The sequence below is a fragment of the Monosiga brevicollis genome, genomic scaffold (genome assembly GCF_000002865.3).
Source record: "Monosiga brevicollis MX1 MONBRscaffold_10 genomic scaffold, whole genome shotgun sequence".
Classification (NCBI taxonomy): domain Eukaryota; class Choanoflagellata; order Craspedida; family Salpingoecidae; genus Monosiga; species Monosiga brevicollis.
Window position 1 is genome coordinate 536,253 of NW_001865047.1, and position 18,831 is coordinate 555,083.

At 56.9% G+C, this 18,831-nt stretch overlaps 4 protein-coding genes across 4 annotated transcripts; 1 reads left to right on the forward strand and 3 right to left on the reverse strand.

Annotated features, from left to right (window-relative positions):
- Nucleotides 1-459: 459 nt before the first annotated feature.
- MONBRDRAFT_25456 (uncharacterized protein) lies at nt 460-2,996 on the reverse strand (the record flags this gene model as incomplete). Its single annotated transcript, XM_001745892.1, has 8 exons — nt 460-1,083; nt 1,167-1,250; nt 1,411-1,650; nt 1,794-1,914; nt 1,977-2,047; nt 2,147-2,194; nt 2,418-2,722; nt 2,951-2,996. The coding sequence occupies 8 exons, from the start codon at nt 2,994-2,996 to the stop codon at nt 460-462; spliced, it is 1,539 nt and encodes a 512-aa protein (XP_001745944.1).
- Nucleotides 2,997-9,376: 6,380 nt separating this feature from the next.
- On the forward strand, nt 9,377-11,779 carry MONBRDRAFT_37085 (uncharacterized protein; the record flags this gene model as incomplete). The annotated part of the gene is made up of 6 exons (XM_001745755.1): nt 9,377-9,511; nt 9,667-9,796; nt 9,934-10,283; nt 10,386-10,977; nt 11,127-11,254; nt 11,342-11,779. The coding sequence occupies 6 exons, from the start codon at nt 9,377-9,379 to the stop codon at nt 11,651-11,653; spliced, it is 1,647 nt and encodes a 548-aa protein (XP_001745807.1). The 3' UTR covers nt 11,654-11,779.
- Nucleotides 11,780-13,260: 1,481 nt separating this feature from the next.
- MONBRDRAFT_8248 (uncharacterized protein) lies at nt 13,261-15,915 on the reverse strand (the record flags this gene model as incomplete). The annotated part of the gene is made up of 2 exons (XM_001745893.1): nt 13,261-14,199; nt 14,890-15,915. The coding sequence occupies 2 exons, from the start codon at nt 15,913-15,915 to the stop codon at nt 13,261-13,263; spliced, it is 1,965 nt and encodes a 654-aa protein (XP_001745945.1).
- A 648-nt stretch (nt 15,916-16,563) lies between these two features.
- On the reverse strand, nt 16,564-17,556 carry MONBRDRAFT_8249 (uncharacterized protein; the record flags this gene model as incomplete). The annotated part of the gene is made up of 1 exon (XM_001745894.1): nt 16,564-17,556. One exon carries the CDS (start codon nt 17,554-17,556, stop codon nt 16,564-16,566), a length of 993 nt encoding a protein of 330 aa, XP_001745946.1.
- Nucleotides 17,557-18,831: the final 1,275 nt, after the last annotated feature.

The following is an 18,831-nucleotide window of genomic DNA, read 5'->3' on the forward strand; positions in this document are numbered from 1 at the left end:
CTAAAAGATGCGCGCCATCGCCAGGATCTCGATCTTGATCTTGTCGATCTCTCGTCTTCTCCTGCCTCTGTCCGTCTGCGTGCCTGGCGCTCGTGATGGAAAAGCATGGAGACAACATGGAGACCGGGTACAAACCACAAACATGGCCATGAGCCGTCTTGAGGCCACTCAGAGAAGTCCTCCAAGTCCCAGAGCCGACTTTTCCATCCTTTTTTTCGCAATTTCGTGGCTTTTTTGATTGTTTTTTTTAATTTTGTTGCTCTGCGCGACCCTGACCATTTCCACCTCTTCTTCATCTTCTTCTTGACAGCGTCTCTCCGAGGTTGCCTCGGGCTACGAACATTGATCGCAGGTCAGGGCACCGCCGTTGTTTTTCATTGACTAATTTACAGTGAAGCAGGCTAATTGAGGTTTTTAGCGTTAAATCTCAGTGGTTTTTTTTTTAACAAATTCATCTTATCAATTATATGAGGGGCGACGCGCCTTGATGTTAGGTTTGCGTTGGTAGCGTTGCTGTCGCCGGGTGTGCTGGTGCAACTGGCGGAGGGATGCATCCCACAGATTCAGCTGGTGCAGGGCTTCCACCATGGCCTCGGGCAGCGGTGCGCGCACGCGGAGCGTGGCTGGCGCACTTCGAAGCTGAGTCTCAAGCTCGTGCGCCACACCATTGTCGTCTTGCAGCACGGCTCTCAGTTCAGGGTCGTCAATGGCGAGCTCTAGCATGGATGTGTCGTGGGTTACTGCACCTCTTTTTGGCGTATCGTCTTCGAGCATGTCAGCCAGTAAGGGCTGCACCAGGGGATCTTGCTTCAAGGCCTCCCATTCCTCGGGAGTCAAAGGGCGTGCATCCGTCTGGGCTGTTTCAGCCTCCTCCTGGGGGGCGAATTTGCCCTTGGAGCCAGCAGTCCTTTCTGCCTCCTGCTCAGCCAGACGCCGGGCCGTTGCCGCTGCTCCGGCAATGCGGTGCTGTAGAAGGGGTTCAGCCACGGCCTGTAGGCGCGTTGCATAATCGGGAATCACCAATTCAAAGGCATGCAACATCATGGGAAGGCCTTCGACCACCACTTTGGTTGATGGTCGTCCCTACAGACATGATGGCATGGGAATGTGATCTATTGGTCGCGGGCGTGTGGCAGCGAACAGCCCAGTAAACTGTACACCCGTACCTTGGTCGGAAAGAGGAGCGGCCGAAGGGCATTGCTGCAACCCACACCATACTGCGTATCTCCCAGAATTGGCGTCCGGAGCCCCTGCATGGCAAGCCAAGGCAACAAGCCGCGTGGGTTAGAGAGAATCAGCAGTTGGCTGCTGCCCTGCTTGTAGGTGGCATTTGTGCATATGTAGACTTGTCCAGCGCGACTCTCAATCCAAGCCCACGGTCGCATGCATCGAGGTGGAGCATTGTGATACCTGTGCCAGGTGGGCGCGCAGCTGATGGCGCCGTCCGGTTACGGGTTCAAGCCGCACCAGAGCGGCCTCACGATCCAAAGCGTCCACAACCTGATAGCGGGTGTGACTAAAAACTGAATTCTTGTTTTGCGGCGTGGCATCAAGCTTGACCCCGTTCTTGTGCGGCGTCAGGTAACCCTTAATTTCTCCTTTGCGTGGAAACGGCACGCCAAGGGTCGTAGCATAATAAATCTTTTGTGCCTACATGAGGTCCCGACGATAGATAGCCCACGATAAGCAGTTAGGGTACCACCACTCCAAATGACATAGACTGCCATACAGGCGAGCGGTTGGGTGGACAGACGGCCTAGGCATGTTGATGGTTTTGCCAGACACCCGTGTACCTGATGGGTGGCCAGTACATCTTGTAGAAGAGCGTGGACGACGGGGTTCCGAGCGATGAAGGAAACGCCGGTGGTGTTACGATCGAGTCGATGAACGAGGCTGAGTGGACGGGTGAGCAAGCTATCAGTTGCGGAGCAAATAGCATGTCAATCCCCAGTCGGGCGGAATGGCATGGTGCGCACCGCATGTCATCATCGTGACGCATTCGCATATACTTGAGGTATGCAGCTAGAGATTGACCATCCTTTTCACCCTGGACAACGGAGCAAACCAAGTGGGGGCGTGCAGACAAGTCAGGCTGGGTGGGGTCGTAAAGAGTCCCCTGCAACCATGCAGTCCAGGCACGACAGACCTGTGTCACCAGGCCCGCCCACTTATTCACCACCCAGACAAAAGGATCCTAGACCACCCATGGCCTGCAGGTGAGGCCAGCAGGGCGAGGGGCAAAGCCCACCAACCGATCAACGCTACCCATGGACTGCCTGCCTGACCTTGTACAGCGTGGCGCCGGCCAGCCGCCGCCGTAGCTGCGCCATCCTGACCCCTCCTCGTTCCCACCCGGCCTTCCAGCCAATCTCCTATCCCCACAGCGCGCCTTCCCCCCCAAGAAAGGAGACGGAGACAGAGACGGAGAGAGAGAGAGAGAGAGAGAGAGAGAGAGAGAGAGAGAGAGAGAGAGAGAGAGAGAGAGAGAGACAGACAGACAGAGACAGAGAGAGAGAGAGAGAGAGACAGACAGACAGAGACAGAGACAGAGAAAGACACAGAGCCAGAGAGGAGAGAGAGAGACAGAGACAGAGACAGAGCCAGAGAGGAGAGAGACACAGAGCCAGAGAGAGAGGGACAGAGCCAGAGAAACCAGCAAGAGAGAGAGAGCCGACAAACAGCCCCTGAAAAATAGAGCGTGTGGGCTGATGCTGACAATTGTCTATGCGAATGACGACAGTGGTGAGGGGTGCTTGCTCGAGAGAGCGACATGTTTTGTATTTTACTTTCTCGTCTGGCGTTCGCGTCCAACACAACAACAACAACAAGAAGAAATGTTTCGACGAACGGCAGCGGGAGCTGGGGCGGGCAAGACCTGTCGGGCTGCTAGCCATGCGGGTAGCTGGTACAGCAGTGATGGTGTGTAGGCATTGATGTGTTTAGCTCAAACCTGGGTCGATGGCGGTACATCTGGTTCCAGTCCGCGTCATACGCATGACGTGGGTCGAGGAGCCCTTGAAAGTGTCAGGATGATTTGTGGTTGTCCCCGCCGCATCCAGCGCTTGAAGGCGCTCGACTCGGCCCTTGCCCTTTGCCCAAAGCTCGCTTGGCTCTTGAATGTATCATTTGTCAAATTGCTTCATCTTCCATGTGGCTCTGCTTCCATTTTTCTGACTTGATGTTCTTCCGCTGTGCCACAAACAAACAATATTTCCACTAGGCGCGGCCCTGAATCAGCAGCTCACGCAGTGGCTGGAAGCCGCGGGGCCGGCGCAACTGAGCAATGTCCGCGGCATCATTGGTCCCCATGCAGGCTACTCGTACTCGGGGAGCACAGCTGCCTATGCCTACCGAGAGGTTGGACTCACGTCTCTGCCGCCGTCCTGTTGGGAGGTTTGCACAGTTTTTAGGCTCCATGGGTTGCTCACGGGGGCCCCTTGCTACGCTATTCTCGCTTCAGATGCAGGCAGTGGCGGGAAATTGTAAGCGAGTGTTTCTGCTGGGCCCTTCTCACCACGTCTACCTTGACAACTGCGCTTTGCCCTCTGTACAAACGTATGAGACGCCGCTGGGCAACATTGAGGTTCGAACCCCCCATGCTCGGGCCAGTAGCCAGACCAGGCACCCCTCCCCCGTCTAATCCCTGCTTGTTGCTGGATGTAGCTGGACCTTGACGTGGTAGAAGAGCTGGCTGCAACCAATCGCTTTCGTTCCATGACACGAGAGGTCGACGAGGATGAACACTCGCTCGAAATGCATCTACCATACATCTACAAGGTCAGGCACTTGGCACATGTCGCTCCGGCGTCACCCAATTCGGCGTCACCCATGGATTCAAAATTCGTCATGTTTTGTCGTGGTAGGCCATGGAAGGCCATGCTTTCAAGCTGGTGCCCATCATGGTCGGTGCGCTTTCCCAAGCTGGCGAGCAGGAGTTTGGACAGATCCTTGCACCATACGTGAGAGACCCCAACAATTTTTTCGTCGTTTCCAGCGACTTTTGCCATTGGGGTAGCCGCTTCAGCTACACGCCCATCAAGCGGGGCTATGAGGACAAAATTCACGAGGGCATCGAGTCCATGGACCGTGAGGTGCGTTGCAATCGCGGGTCTGCGGCTACAATTTGAACAGCGGCACTCAAACCGAATTTACATGTTAATTAGGGGATGCACATCATTGAAAGCTTGGATGCACCGCGCTTTGCGCGGTATCTGAAGGAAACCAAGAATACCATTTGTGGACGCCACCCGATTGCCGTACTTATGAATGTATGTCCGTAGTGAAAGCGCACACAGGCGCTACGCAAATGATACCCGTGCATTGTTTGACGCCCGTCTGCCTCTAGGCTTTGGCCCAGTTGGAAGACACAGACCGGGCCATCAAGTTTCTCCATTATGAGCAGTCCAGTGCAGTCCGCAGCAAGGGTGACAGCAGCGTCTCATACGCGTCCGCAGGCGTCTCGGTCGGGCCTTAGGATGAGGCCGTATCTTGGCCCTTGATATTGTGGGCGGCGTGAGCTGCATCACGACTCAGCGTCTGAACCTGGTCAGCAAAGATGGCAAAGGGCCCATTGGGTGAGATGGGATGTGCGTTCCCCGCGCCAGCCTCCTGGAGGTTGTCCCGGGTCTCACGGACGCCTCGGTGGTACATATGACAGCGGACGTGAGGACACGGCCACCATGCCGCCAAACCTGCCTGGGCTTGTAGAGCAGCGATGGTGGCTTCGTAATCTTGTTGCAGTGCGGGATCCAATCGAGACTATCATATTCAAAGATGAAGCAATGAGCCTGCCTACTGATCCCACCAAGACACCCAAGAGCTTGACGTACCTCAAGCTCCAGCCGATGTTCTCGGCGCAACGCATTCAGCTGTTGTCGATGTGAGTCTTGTTGGCGATCCACCTGATGGATCAACAAGCACAGATGGAATGGGGATGAGCCAGCAATGTATGGGCTGTTGGAGACAGTGATAATCTGGGTCCGAGTTCAGCCCGCCCCGCTGCGCAAACCTGCAACTCCAAATCCCGGACAAGAGCACGCAGCTGCTTGTTTTCAGCCTGCAAGGCCTTGAGTTGAGACTCGACGGCAGTGTGCTGCGATCGCGAACGCGATTCAAGCTGATGCACTTGCTCCTGTAAGCGCTGCTTCTCGGCTTGCAGGGTCACTTTTTGCTGCTCTGCTTGCGCTGCCTGCGCGTGGTACTGGGTGGGCCAAGGTCATGAGAGCAGCACCAGACCAGACATGAGTTCAGAAATGACAGTTGGTTGCCTGCATGATTTGGGCGTGACTTGGTGCACGCGGTAGATCAACTTACTGCCGTACGGTCGTGGTCCAGCTGTCGTTGAAGTGCTTGGCGTTCAGCATCAAAGGCAGCACGAGCCTCGACCAGCGCATTGCGATAATGTTTTTCCATCCGCTGCTGCGTGGATACTCGATCCGAAGCAAGCTGAGAGGCTGCCTCGACGGCCTGTAGCTGCTGCTGGTTGGCCAGCTCTTGGAGCTCCTGTCGTACACAACCAGCAGAACACGGTGTGAAGGCAGTGGACAAAAATTGGCAGGCGGGTCTAGAGATCGAGCCTGACTCACCATGGTTCGGGTTGATGCCAGCTGTACAAGTTCTTGATGGTGCTTTTGCTCTTGCGCGGTGAGCTGTCAACGAGCCCTGTGAGGAGAAGTGCGGCTTGCAAGCCTCCATCCAAGACACTTGGCTCACCTCATCACGCAAACGCTCGTTCTCGGCCTCCAATTCGGCCTGGGTTACCGCAAAACGTCGACTCTGCTCAGCCAGTTTCTGACACACGCACGCACGGGTGCAGTAAGTAAGTGCCAGACCGAAAGGCGCACACGCAGCAAGCCAGTGTCACTACCTCCTTGGCTCGCTCGACTTCATCGCGAAGCGCTGCTTTTTGTTGCTTCATTTCGCCTTCAACGGATTGTTGTGCAGATTGAACATCATACTGAAGCTCGAGCACACGAGCTTCGACCTGATTCCCAGGAACAAGGCCACCGCGGTCCGTGAGGCCCCATCAAGTCAGCGCCAGACACACAAGAGCTAGCGTGATCAGTCTGTACTGACTCGTGTGGAGACTTCGGCGGTGACCTTTTGCAACTCCTTTTCCAGGGCTTGCTCAAGCGCTCGCTCCTTGCTGTTGTGTCGCCGCCGCTCTTGGGCCAAGGCCTCCTCTTGTTTGCGCTGCAAGGACAGAAGGTGTTGCTTGTACTCGTTGCAGCGGGCCTCCATGTCATCTCGCTGCTTCTTGAGGGAGAGGACCTGCGGATGCATGGGGGACACGGTTTAGAAGACGAAAGAAGGCCCGTGGCAAGCTGCGATTAAAATTTAAGGAGCGTGCCTCGGCTTGGGTGCGGTGTCGGTCGCGGCGAGCGTGTTCCTGGCTGCGACGAAGTTGCTCGGCCAGCTCTTCTTTGTGCTGGCGCACCAAGGTGTCCATTTCTTCACGATGCGTTTTGCGTTGTCGAGCCATGTCTGAACTGTGCCGCTGCACCGTCTGCGACCCGCAAGCAAACCACCGATGAGACGAAAAGTCAGCTTCCGGTTTTGCCTGATGGGCGGTTATGGTAACACACCTCTTTGAGATGCTCTGATTCTTTGGCAAGGGCCTGAAGATGCTCAGCAGATCGGATGCTCTGCTCATCTCGATCTTGCCCCATTCTGCGAGCAGCACGGCCATTCAGGGCAATGGATGAGGCAGTGCTAATGAATGTGTTAAAGAGCATGTGGATGCATGTTCGAGGACAAGATTGAAGGTGGAAAGCAACCTCTTGAGTTGGGCCTGGAACTGCTCCTCTTGCCGTTGTCTTTCGAGCTGGGTGGTGCGCAGCTGGGGATACGAGTGAGGGTGAGGGACGCGACTGAGACTGAAGGGGTCCCGCACATGGGAAGGGAAAAGAAAAAAAAAAAAAGCGTGTTCACGGACTTGGTTCTCCAATTCGGAGCAGCGGCGCTGACTCTTGGTGAGGTTCGAAATAAGGGTGTCGTGCTGGGAAGTAGTGTTTGATTCGAGCTGTTGCGTCAGCTGGCGGATGCGCGCCTGCATGGTGGCCATTTGCCGTTCCTGGTCCTCAATGATGTGTTCACGCTCGCGAAGCTGTTGTTGCCATTGTGTTTGTGCATGTTGAAGAATGGCGTGTTCGCGCTTGAGCTCCTCGTGTTGATCTTCCAGTTCTGTAAAGGCCTGCATTTCGGGGTCAACCCCACCAACGGACGTCGGTGAGCTAGCTGCCGTTATACGCTGGACTGCACGCTGAGCATGCGCGGACGCATACTTTTTGCTGCTGTTCATGACTTGCGGATATCTCCTGCACTTCTGCTTGGTGACGGATGATACGGTCTCGCAAAGGACCCAAGACCTCATCCAATCGCCATTCGTGTTCTGCGTGCCACGTCTGTCGGGTGCGACAACCGGAGCAAAGAGCCAGCAAAGCAAGCAGGTTAGCGTTGAGCGCATGGAGCTGCGTGAAGGATGACAAGGGTTAGGGTGAGTGCCTGAAGTCGATTGTCACCTCGCGGCGATCCTCGACCTCGGCTTGCCACTCGGAACGAAGGCGCTGTAGCTCTGCATGATGCTGGTTGACTAGGTTCTGTATGGAGTAGGACCGAAATGAGCTGGACCGGGTTGTGATGATGGGACAGGCGGGGTAGCAGGAACAGCTGGCCGCCAACCTGCTGGGCGGCGTCGGCTGCAGATCGCACGCGCTCCAGATCGGCTTCATGACTGAGCTGCACTGCTTCGAGCTCGTGGCGTAGATCGCGCACCAAATCCTTGAGGTGCCTGAGCTCGATAGCCTGTAGTTCCGAGTCGTCCTATAGCAGAGTGGCGGAGTAGCCCGCAGCAAGGACATCAGCAAAGGACCTGTGTCCAAGGTGAACAATGAAAAGGATTGGAACAAACCTCAAATGTGACGGATCGGGGTGGTGAGCGGGTGGGTTGAAGCGGGCGTGCAGGCGGCCCACGTCGAGCCGGGGTGGTCGGTGGTGCTCGTTGCGGGGCCGGGGGTGAGTTGGACGCCACTGAAGGCGTTGACGATTGCTCCTGCAGGCCATGCACAAAACGACAATAAGTTTACCGGATGTTTGGAATTGACGTGAGCGGAGTGGCTTGCGGCAAGGGCCACAGGCACGGCGGGTGTGCTAGTGATGCCGGCTCACCAGTTCGAGACAGCGGTGCAGGCGAGCGCGCAGCTCTTCTTCTTTAGCGCGGAGGGTAGCTAGGTCCATCTGTGCGGGCTTGAAGACCTACGTGTGCCACCCCCCCTTTATGACGGCTTCTTGCGCATTGGGCGCGTGCTTGAGCGATCGAGCACTTGCACCCCGACTGGGCAGTCTTTGGAACGTCCGCGCAGAAGCCCGGGGACTACGTCCAATCCTGTGGAGATGGATGGGAGAAAAAGTGGCAGGAGAGAGAGACTGGTGTTGAGAGGAGTTGATTGAGTTCAATATCAATAATCAAACCAGGTCGTGCTTCAGCGAGGCCGGAGCGCCGATACAGACGCTTGCCGAGCGCCGAGCCGACCAGGGGTGCGAGCGGAACAAGAGGACAACGGCTACCTCCACTTCGCACAGAAAATCTGACATTTGGGCTCGACCTGAAATTCTGACAAACATTGAGCGGTTGTCAACAGCTGTTGCTTTTATCGGTTTGAACTGCTGCTCTCTCTTTCGCCCATGTTTGCACGTGCGACAGCCAAGATCGAACTGGTGCTGCCTGCCATGCATGATCGCCTCCACCTTTAAGCTTAAGGAAGGAAGGGAGCGCGATCTCATCACCAGTCAACAACCGTCAAGACCGCGCGCTACGTATGTGCATCGGATCGGATTGGAGCCTTGCAGCTGAAATGACAACTAGAGTGACGAACATCACACTTTGAATAGATACATTACGTCAGCCGGGTATATGACATTTGGTAATTATCACAGAAAGAGCTGTGGATGTTGCAACAGTCGCAAGCTCCATCTCTTCAACAGGTTACTCGCACCTGCTGGCACACGCAAGCGCAGAACCTGTGTGACCCCTGACTTCTCCCAACCTGATGAATGACTTCGAAGCAAGCAAGCGAGGATTTTGGCGGGAACGTTCGCAAACTGTCGACAACCACGAAACACGACTCCACGTCACCCACTGAAACTCCCCTCTCTCTCTCTCTCTTTCTCTCTCTCTCTCAATTTGTGGTGGCGGCGGAACTTCATTTTTTTCGTCGAAGCTTTGACGATAGCAGCCCCGCAACTGTCGCGTTCTGATTGCATTTCGGACCTGCTCTACAACCTGCCCCGTTGTTCGTTCATTTGTTGTTGTTTACAACATCAGCCCCCCACGCCAAAGTCGTCATCTTCGTGAACGACTAGTCCAGGACTGTTCAGGATGGAGGTTGAAGCGCCCACTCGCCCGGCGCCGGCGTCCATGTACGTGCCCAACATTGTCTCACGTTTGGCCAGCCTGCCCTACGTCGAGAGTGCCTTGAACTCGGCCAAGACCCTCTACACTTCCTACGGCAAGGTCAGAGAGAGCGTCCTCCACCCAGGGTGACTGATACCCCACATAACCCGTGGCTCCTTTGCGTCCTTGTTCCCACGAACAAGCACCCGCTGCCACTTTTGCGTGCCATCACCCTCCACCTGACAACATCTTGCGTTCTCTTGCACGTGCGACAGGAAAACGAGTCCATGCCCCTGGTCAAGAGTACCTGCGAAGCGCTTGAGAAGCAGCTGCAGCAGCTGCAGACTCGTGCCCAACCCCTGCTCGATCGCGCCATGCCCATCATCGACAGCAATGCCGATACCGGTATGTTGGTCACATCAAACGACCTGCCACCCCCCTCCCCACCTGTTACCCTTCCTTCCAACGCACACGGCACACTTTGAATGCACACTGACTCTCATCATTGTCGCGCCCGTTGGCGTATCTTCTTCACGTTGCAGTCAAGTCACTTGACGATTTGGCCTGCGCGCAGCTCGATCGTGTCCAACACTTGGCCTCCAGTCTGCACCAGATGCAGCAGGATGTGTACGGCAACACGACTCGCCGTCTGACCGAGGCCGAGGAGAAAATGTGCAACGTCACCACCGGCATTCTGAACCAAGCTGACCAACTCTTGGAAGCCTACCTGCCCGCCAAGGCGGAGCAGGAGGAGCAAGAGACGACTGAGACTGACGACAAGCGTGAACCCGCCGATGCCAATCAAGAGGTCGTTGGTCGAGATGCTCGCACTCGCCCCCTCGGTGCCGAAGCCAGCAAGCTCCTCGGCAACGCCCGCAAGTTTTCCTCCAAGGTAGCCACGACAACCCTTGTCTTGCCGGAGCACCCGTTGGTTTTTGGCATCCTGGTAACTTGTCCGAACCATCGACTCACCCCAATGCAATCAACGCCATAGGTGCAAACTCGCATGTACGCTCATGCGCTGGGTCAATTGCAAAATGTGCGCACCCGCACCGCCGAGGCTCGCGCCAACCTCCAGGCCGTTGACCTGCTGGAGTATGCGCGCGAGCACTTGGACCGCGTCGCCCGCGACCTGGATGCCGACGAAGGCGTGGCCGCCGTGGACGACTCCACCTCGGAGCAGGCTGCCAGCTCAGATGACGCAACCACCCAACGCAGCGGTGCCGTGAGCCGAGCTAGCCGTGCTGTTTCCCGCCTTGTTGTTCGCCGTGCCGCTCGCCTGGCGCGCAACTCCCTTGACTTGTACTCCAAATATGTTTCCAATGCCGCCGGTACCGCTGTCGGCCTGATGTCCCTGACCGCTGCCGCCATTGATCAAGCCTCGCAAGCCATTCTGCACTCGGGCTCTACTGCTGATAAACTCCGTGACCTCTCGCTCCAAGCCATGGGCTTGGCCCTGACCGCTACCTTTTTGCTGCGCGATGCCGCTATCAACGCCGTTTCGGCTTCCATGGATGCCACCAACCAGCGTCTGGCCGCCGTCACTGGTGCCGTTTTCTCGACAGCCCGTACCATCAACAGCAAAGGTGAGGCGATGCGGTTTTCCCTCTTATCCCTGATTTCTTTTGCTTCATCCGTCCCTCTCCATCTGAATGTGTGTGCTCCTCCCCGTTGCCTTTGGTGGCATGATGCTTTGTGCACGCACTTACTAAAACGTACCCTTTTTTCGTTGCAGCCGGTGATCTGATGGTGACAGTGCGCCAGCAGCGTGCAGTCGCTTTGGCCTCGGAGCAGTTGGACCGTCTCTATAGCACGGTCAAGAATGATGCCCGTGTTCAAGATGCCGTCAGCAAGGGCAAGCAGGTATGATGGTCCGATCCCTCCTCTTTGGCCACCGTTTGATGCTTGAGCGCCTGATTGTCTCTGACGCCATTCCTTGCTGATTGATAGTTTTACGAAAAGGCCCTGGAGAACCCGCAGTTTCGCGAAGTGCACGATACTGGCCTCAAGTACTACGACCTTGCCACACACACCCTCTTCCGCCATCATTCCGACCCGGGACCAGAGCCCCACTCGTATTCAGAAGCCGTCGCCCTCGGCGCGCTCCCCACTGAGGGTCTCTCCCACGAGGCTGAGGAAGCGGTTGCCGAGCTGCAGGAGGAGGTCGAAGAACGCCTGCACGAGGAGGAAGAACGCCTGCACGAGGAGGTAGAGGCGGAACAAGCTGAAGCTGCCAAGGAAGATGATAAGCAGCAGCAGTAATTCTTGTTCTCTTGCCTCCTCCGTTCATGTCAGCCGCCGCGTCTAAGTCTTCTTTGAACTGTTTTATCAACCTTTGCGGCGTCTTCTTCCATCGCAATCACAAGTCAATTTGATGCCACTCGCTGCAACAACTCAATCCTGATCCTTTGCTCATCAAGCATCTAGTCTGTCTCTTACACACAACCTTAGCATTCACATGTCAGTCCTCACACACACTCCTGCCCGCACCACAGCACATGACAAGTGCACATCAAAGTGCCGGCTTCTTCGACAAAGGAACTCCCCAGCTATAGACCGGTTCTTCACGCTCCGGCTTGACCTGATGCGTGCCTGTCGGCAAGCCCGCAAAGGCGCGTCGAAGCACCACGTGTGGTTTGGTGCTCATCACCTCAGCCCGTCGACCTGCAACTGGTTCGCCAAAAAAACGCTGCAGCGTCACAGAAGGAGCCGATGTCTGGCCTGATCCAGGCCGGCCACCTTTGCTCTTCTTGGACTTGGCGACTAGCCGGCTTGGCTGCAGTAGGGGATGTTTTGTTGTCTTACATGCCTGATCACCTTCATCCTCATCGTCAATCACCACGGGCTTTCGTCGCGACGTTGGCTCGAGCAAAGGCTGGCGCGACTCGGCGCGTGGAGCCAGCGACGCGTTGGTCCAAGGAGAGACACTGTTTCGGCCACTATTCTGCGTCCCGTGCTGCTGCTCCAGTGCTGCACTCGCACGCTGGGCAAGCGCTTGCTGCAGTAGCGGATCGCTAGCCTTGGTAAAACCCCCAAAGCCAGCCAGCGGCTTGACGGCTGTCTTTTCGACTCCAGGCGTGGTTGCGCTTCGTGCTAGGGCGCGGCGCAACGCTGGATCACTGGCCTTTCGAAAAGAACCCAAGGGTTCCGCTGGAATATGCGCTGGGCGGTCGCGGTTGTCTGGGTATGCCAGCACTGGCCGTGCCGCTGCAGCGCCCACAGACTTTGAAGAAAGCGAGCTGAGTGTACGCTTTGCCTGCAAGCGTGGGCGCCCACCTTGCCCTGCCCCTGGTCGCTGTGGCGGCGGCGGCGGCTCACGGCCCAGCTGCAAAGCTGGGCCGAGACTTCCATCCTCACGGTTGGCGGAAGCAAACCAAGATTGCGCATCTGCAGATATGCCGTCGTTGGCCAAAAGCTCCACCTTGGGCCTCGTGAAGGCGGCTGGTTTCAGGCTCAGCATAGGGGCTCCAAAGCCAGAGAACAGGGCGCGCGGCGGTTGTTCGTGAGAGCTGCGGCCCCGCACATCATAGTCTGTCGATGAAATGCCTTCATCCTCGTCCGAATCACTATCGACATTCGAGTGATTGTCGCGGCGCCATGCTTGAGCCTGGGCGCGGGCACTGAGCTCTTGACCTGGCCGTCGCCGCCGCTGCCGCCAAGGTTCTTCATCGGTGGCGGCCTTGTCACTGCAGAAAGAGGTCCAGGCGCGTTCCATCAGCAAAGCCAGCTCAGGTGCTAGCGGCTCGAGCGTCCCAGCCATGGATTGCCAGAGCGAGCTATGTGCCTTCCAATCATAATCGGTTGGTGGGTTGGATACAGTCTGTGCCGAGATTGTCTGAAGGAAGGGCGAAGGCTCGGTGGTAGTGGTTTCAGCCCAAGTCTTTCGCTCCTTGGCCCGGGACAGGAGTAGCGCAAACTTGGCTCGGGTACACGCCACCTAAAACGCGAATGGGCATGGCCAGTAGTTGCAATGAGCGTGCAGGCTTTTTTTCGTGGCCAGTGACTGGATAGGGCAGCCGGGCACGAGTGACTCTAGACATGGCGATACCTACGTATAGCAGACGCCGTTCTTCGTGCAAAGCTGCCACCTGCTTGGTGGGGTTCCGGTGGCGCTTGGCGTTGGCATGGGGGTACAACCCATCCTCGACGCCAGGAATGGCCACGACGGCCCACTCAAGGCCCTTGGCGCTGTGCACGGTAGAGAGGGTAATGGCATCGTCCTGGTCCTCTACGTCAGCCGTGGAATGCAGCGTGGCCTGGTCCATAAAGAGGCGTAGCTGGGCCAGGCCCATGTCTTGCGGGGTCAGAGGCTGCGCTGAATCAAGAGGAGCCTCATGTTGAGCCTCTTGAGCCTGCTCTTGCACATTTCGTGCGTAAGCCACCAATTCTTCGACGTTTTCGAGGCGTGACTCGTAGTTGCGCTTGTCTTTGTCTGCAAAGGAGCGACGCAGGTGCTCCTTGAATTGAATCGTCTCAATAAGGTGAAGCACGAGTTCAGGCAGATCAACGTGACCAAGGCGCTCGCGCAAGTCCGTGATAATGCGAGCAAATTGGCGGGCATTCTTGTTGGATGAGTGTTGGGCAGCAACCAGAAGGCTCGTCTTGTCAGTCTGAGCTGACTCGAGCAACGAGGCCAGGGCCTTGGCCCCGAGTTGACGTCTGGGCCGGTTGAAAACGCGTGTAAAGGCTGAATTGTCGTCAGGATTGAGGACCAGGCGAAGGTAGGCGACCAAGTCGGCAATTTCCTCGCGCTCAAAGAACCGCACACCGTTCACCATGCGGTAGGGTAGATTGCACCGGCTCAGCTCCTAGAGCGACCAAGGGCACCGAGTGAGGTTCAGCGCGCCGCGAAGGAACGGCTAAGAGGCAACAGACCTACCTGCTCAAAGACACGGGACATGGCGTTGGTGCGGAGCAAAATGGCAAAGTCGGACAAACGCAGCCAAGCTGAGGCAGACAAAGCAGTGCGTGGAGGCAAAAAAAAAAAAAAAAAAAAAAAAAAAAACAGCGAATGCGGGATGTGGCCCGCGACGCGAATGAGTAAGCACGCGAGAAACTACAGCACAAGGTTGGGTGGTGCGCAAACAACAAAGCGCCGTATACGGGCTGACGAACGGCTCATGGTGTGGAGCATCTTGACAAAGGCGCCGACGGTATAGTAAGCCTCTTGATCGCTGGACTGAGCCAAGGGAGAGGAGCACCCACACATGCACGTGTACAAATGAGATGGGAGCGACTGGGAGCAGCTAGGCAACAGGGTTGGTAACCCCTAGAGTTGTTGGATTCACTGGCTATGGTATCGGGCAGCTGACCAAATAAGTGCTAAAGTGAACAGCAGGGCCGCGCGCCAGACTGGTCCGCAGGCGGATTTGGCTTTTCTCCTACCATGAAGACGAACGATTTGAGGGCATGGGGAGGCCGTGAAGGGCAGCGCGCAGCTATTACATGACAACGTAAGGCCACCATACAAGGCTTTTCGCGGAACAAGCGCAACCCACCTGGTTCTGATTGATCAGGTCTGAGCTGAGGCTGAGGATGGCGCCAGTTGAGCGATAGTTTTCGGCCAGAGACACTTGCTTGGTGCCAGGAAAATCGGCAAAGATACGGCGATAGCCATCGGCTTGAGCGGCACGCCAGCCATAGATGGACTGGTTGGGATCGCCGACGACGAAGAGATTGCCGCTGTGGGCCAGGTGACGGACCATGTCGTACTGGACGGGGTTGGTATCCTGAAACTCGTCCACGAGGATGTGGCTGTAAGGTTTGACCACGTGCGGGGCCTTGGAAAAAAGTTCTTCACATTTGAGTAGCATGTCGTCATAGTCGATGAGGCCTTCACGTTCGCAGACCGCAGCATAGTGCTCATAGCATGGAAGGGTGGACGACAGGAGGTTGTAGAGGTCACTGTTTTCGGGCGAGAGCTCAGAGTGCTGTTCGAGACGCCTCAGCTCCTGTTGGGCCTCGCTGGGAGTGAGACGCATCATCTTGATGCGGCTGATGTTGTTGCCAACGACAGAGGGTTTGAGGCTCTTTTCAGACTCTTCGCCCTCTGGCGCGGCCTTTTTGCATTCCTTGATAAAGTCGCGCAGGATGCGGTTGCGGCTTTCCGTGTCAATCTGGGTAAAATTTTGGCTCAAATTCAAGAGATGGCTGTATCGGCGGAGGAAGCGCAGGGCCAAGGAGTGAAAGGTGCCAGCCATGATCTGTCCGGCCCGGTGCTGACCCGCGGCAGCAGCGCCACTTGCAGCGCCGCTTTGTGCCAAGAGTTGGTCGAGGCGTTCACGCATTTCCCGAGCCGCCTTGCGAGTAAACGTCATGAGCACAACCTCCGAGGGTGCCACACCATGCTCAATCAACCAGGCGGCACGACGAGTAATCACGCGCGTCTTGCCCGAACCGGGACCGGCCACCACGACCGTAGCCCCCTCGCCCGCTGTGACTGCCAGCCGCTGCTCTGCGTTGAGCCCCTTGAGTAATCGTGCCGCCGCCTCGCGCAAGGCAGGAGCCTGGTCCGAGTCTGCCATAACACTGGCTCAAATCGTCACCCACCACTTCCCCTGAACCAATACACAAAACCTATCTCTATCGTCCGTCGCCACCACTGCCGCCGTCACCGCCGCCCCACTTCCCCCAGATATACGTGCATTCACACCAAAAAGCCGCCCTTTCCCATCAAAGGCACAGCGCACGCACACAAGGTTTAAAAAAAAAAACGGAAAGAAACGGTTTTTAAATTTGTCAGCAAATATATGAACGTTGTGTGTGTGTGTGTGTGTGTGTGTGTGTGTGTGTGTGTGTGTGTGTGTGTGTGTGTGTGTGTGTGTGTGTGTGCGTATGAGTGAACATCGCCTGACCAAGGCTATGGGCGGTTCATTCAGGATGTTGTCGAGCGAAGCGCGGATCCAAGCGATTGCATGACCATGGGGCATGATAGAATCAAGCTGTCATCCACAGTGACAGTGAGAAAAGAAAAAAGGGAGCACATTGCAATTTCTAGCGTGTAAAAGAAGCAGGTGTTGGGACTCTGCCAAGGATTCGAAAGGGAGGGACAGGAGACAGAACATGAAGCAGCCGGATTACACGCACAAGCACGCACGCACACTCACACCTACTCACATACTCACACGCACGCACGCATGTCATGTGAGCCGGAGCTTGGGGGGTGCCTGCGTTTAGTGAAGTAGGAGGGTCTGGTGGCAGAACATGGCGGCACGGGCCCCGGTACTCATGGCTTGCAGAACCTGTGCAGCTGGGTTGATGAGATCACCGACCGCATAGAGGCCTGGGTGGTCCTTCACCTCACAGGTGAGCGGGTCGGCATCAATATAGGGGACTTCCATGGGTCCACCCAAGCAAACGGGCAAATTGAGGCGCTGGATCAGGTCCGGCAACTCGACTGGCGCCTGGGTGAAGAGAGCAGCATACTCGTGCGCTTGGCCGTCTTGGAGCTCAATGCGCACCCCGTCGGTGTCTGTGTTGGAAAGGCGCGCAATGTCCTTGATGTCAAAAGAGCGGGTTTGGATGTTGCTGTGCTCCAGCTGTGCCACCTCGTCAGCCTCGAGCTCGGGTTGACCCAGAAGAGTCACGTTGGGACTCCAATCCTGAACGAGCATGCGAGCCTGGTGCAGGGCGGCAGCCTTGTGCAGCACCAAAATGCCCAGCGCTCGGCCCTTGACCTCGTACCCGTGACAATACGGGCAGTGCAGCACGGTGCGTCCCCAGCAGTCGTTCATGCCGGGTATCGCGGGCACCTGGTCCCGAACACCCGTAGCCAGAATCACACGCGCTGCCAGCACTTCTTGCGTCGCAACAGACCCGTCGTCCTCGGCCGCGGCTTCACCTGCTCGCAGAGAGACGCGGAAGCGAGGGGCCGCCGAGCCTGTAGCGGGTTCCGGGAGTGCCTCCACCTTGTCCACCCACGCTGAGCGTAGATTGCATGTCTCGTACTGGCCCAATTCGCTATGCAGGCGCTGCAATATTTCGCGAGGCGGCACGCCGTCAAATCCGGGCACGCCGTGAGCGGCAGGCGATGCTGCGTTGCGAGGCGCACCCGCGTCGCACAGCAGCACTGAACGCGAAGCGCGCGCGAGCTGCAGGGCAGCGGCGGAGCCGGCAAAGCTGCCGCCAACAATCACAACATCGTACACGGCGCGAAGATTCTGCATGGCGCCGATGACGGGTGGTGGTGTTCTTGAAGGAAGTTTAGGGAAAGATGATTTGGGGGAAGACTGTGGTTCTGGGTCTGGTGCCACGCGAGAAAATGCACCAAGGCGGCCGAGTGGGATCACAAGTTCATCAGTCGGCCGATCGCACGCACGCTCCGACGTGCTCTAGGCTGCAGAGTGGGCGAGCGATCGCGATGGTGGATTGGCATGGTGCCACTCGCACGTGTGTCAACAAGGCCAAGCAGTCCCCACCCTCCCAATCAATCCTACCATCAAGCTCCCGTCATCTGGTGCCACCGGAATTTTGTAGGAGTGCCTGGGGTTAGGCCGTGTCACGAACAGGTGCATAGCTCCGAGCTTTCTCGACTAGCTCCGAACATGCAATCTCGGAGCCATTGTCAGACACATCCAACGAGTATTAACAACACCTCTACATTTTGTCATTTAGGGCTGTTTTGTGAATTTCCAAGAGAGAGAGAGAGAGAGAGAGAGAGAGAGAGAGAGAGAGAGAGAGAGAGAGAGAGAGAGAGAGAGAGAGAGAGAGAGAGGCGGCGACACGAGCAGCAGGGGGGGATGGGGCAATCGATGCTCTTTGGGCTGGATGATTCAGAGGCATAATTTTCCCCCAAGGCAGCCGCGGTATATGTATTCGGATGTGCGTTTATTGTGGAGCCCATTGTTGAAGCGAGGGCTGGCTGTGGACAGGATGTGGGGTGTTTGGGGCACGCGCTCGCACCATTGCGGGAGCTGAGGGCGGGTTGAAGGATGCCTAGATCAAGCACGCGGGTTGCCGCGATGGCGCCGTTGGCAAATGCCCCCGCGGCAGCAGCAGCCGTGGACGCATCAGACCGCCTTGCTATTGTGCGCGTGGTTACGCCTCCGCGGCGCTGGGGCTGCTGTGGGGGATCATCGAGGTCGCGCGCACCGGATCGCCGGCCGGATCGCCACCGCCGCTGGCGCTTTTGGGTGCGGCGTCCAGGGCGCGTCGCGCCTGCAGCAATCCCACCAGCCCCTGCCACGAGCCCACCAGAGCCTCAATCACTGGACAAATGGGCCCAGCCCGTCGAACAGACTCTTGTGACTGTGCCCCGCACGCAGGCAACTGCAGACTCTCCTCCCACATCGTCGGCCCTGATACACGACCGCACGGATGCTGTTGCGGATGTTTCAACAACAGAGCCCATCAATACGCATGCCTCCTCTGCAGCGTCGTCCGATCTGGCTACGCTCAAGCTGTGTTCAGAGAGTGACGAAAAGGTTGCAACACCCAGCGGT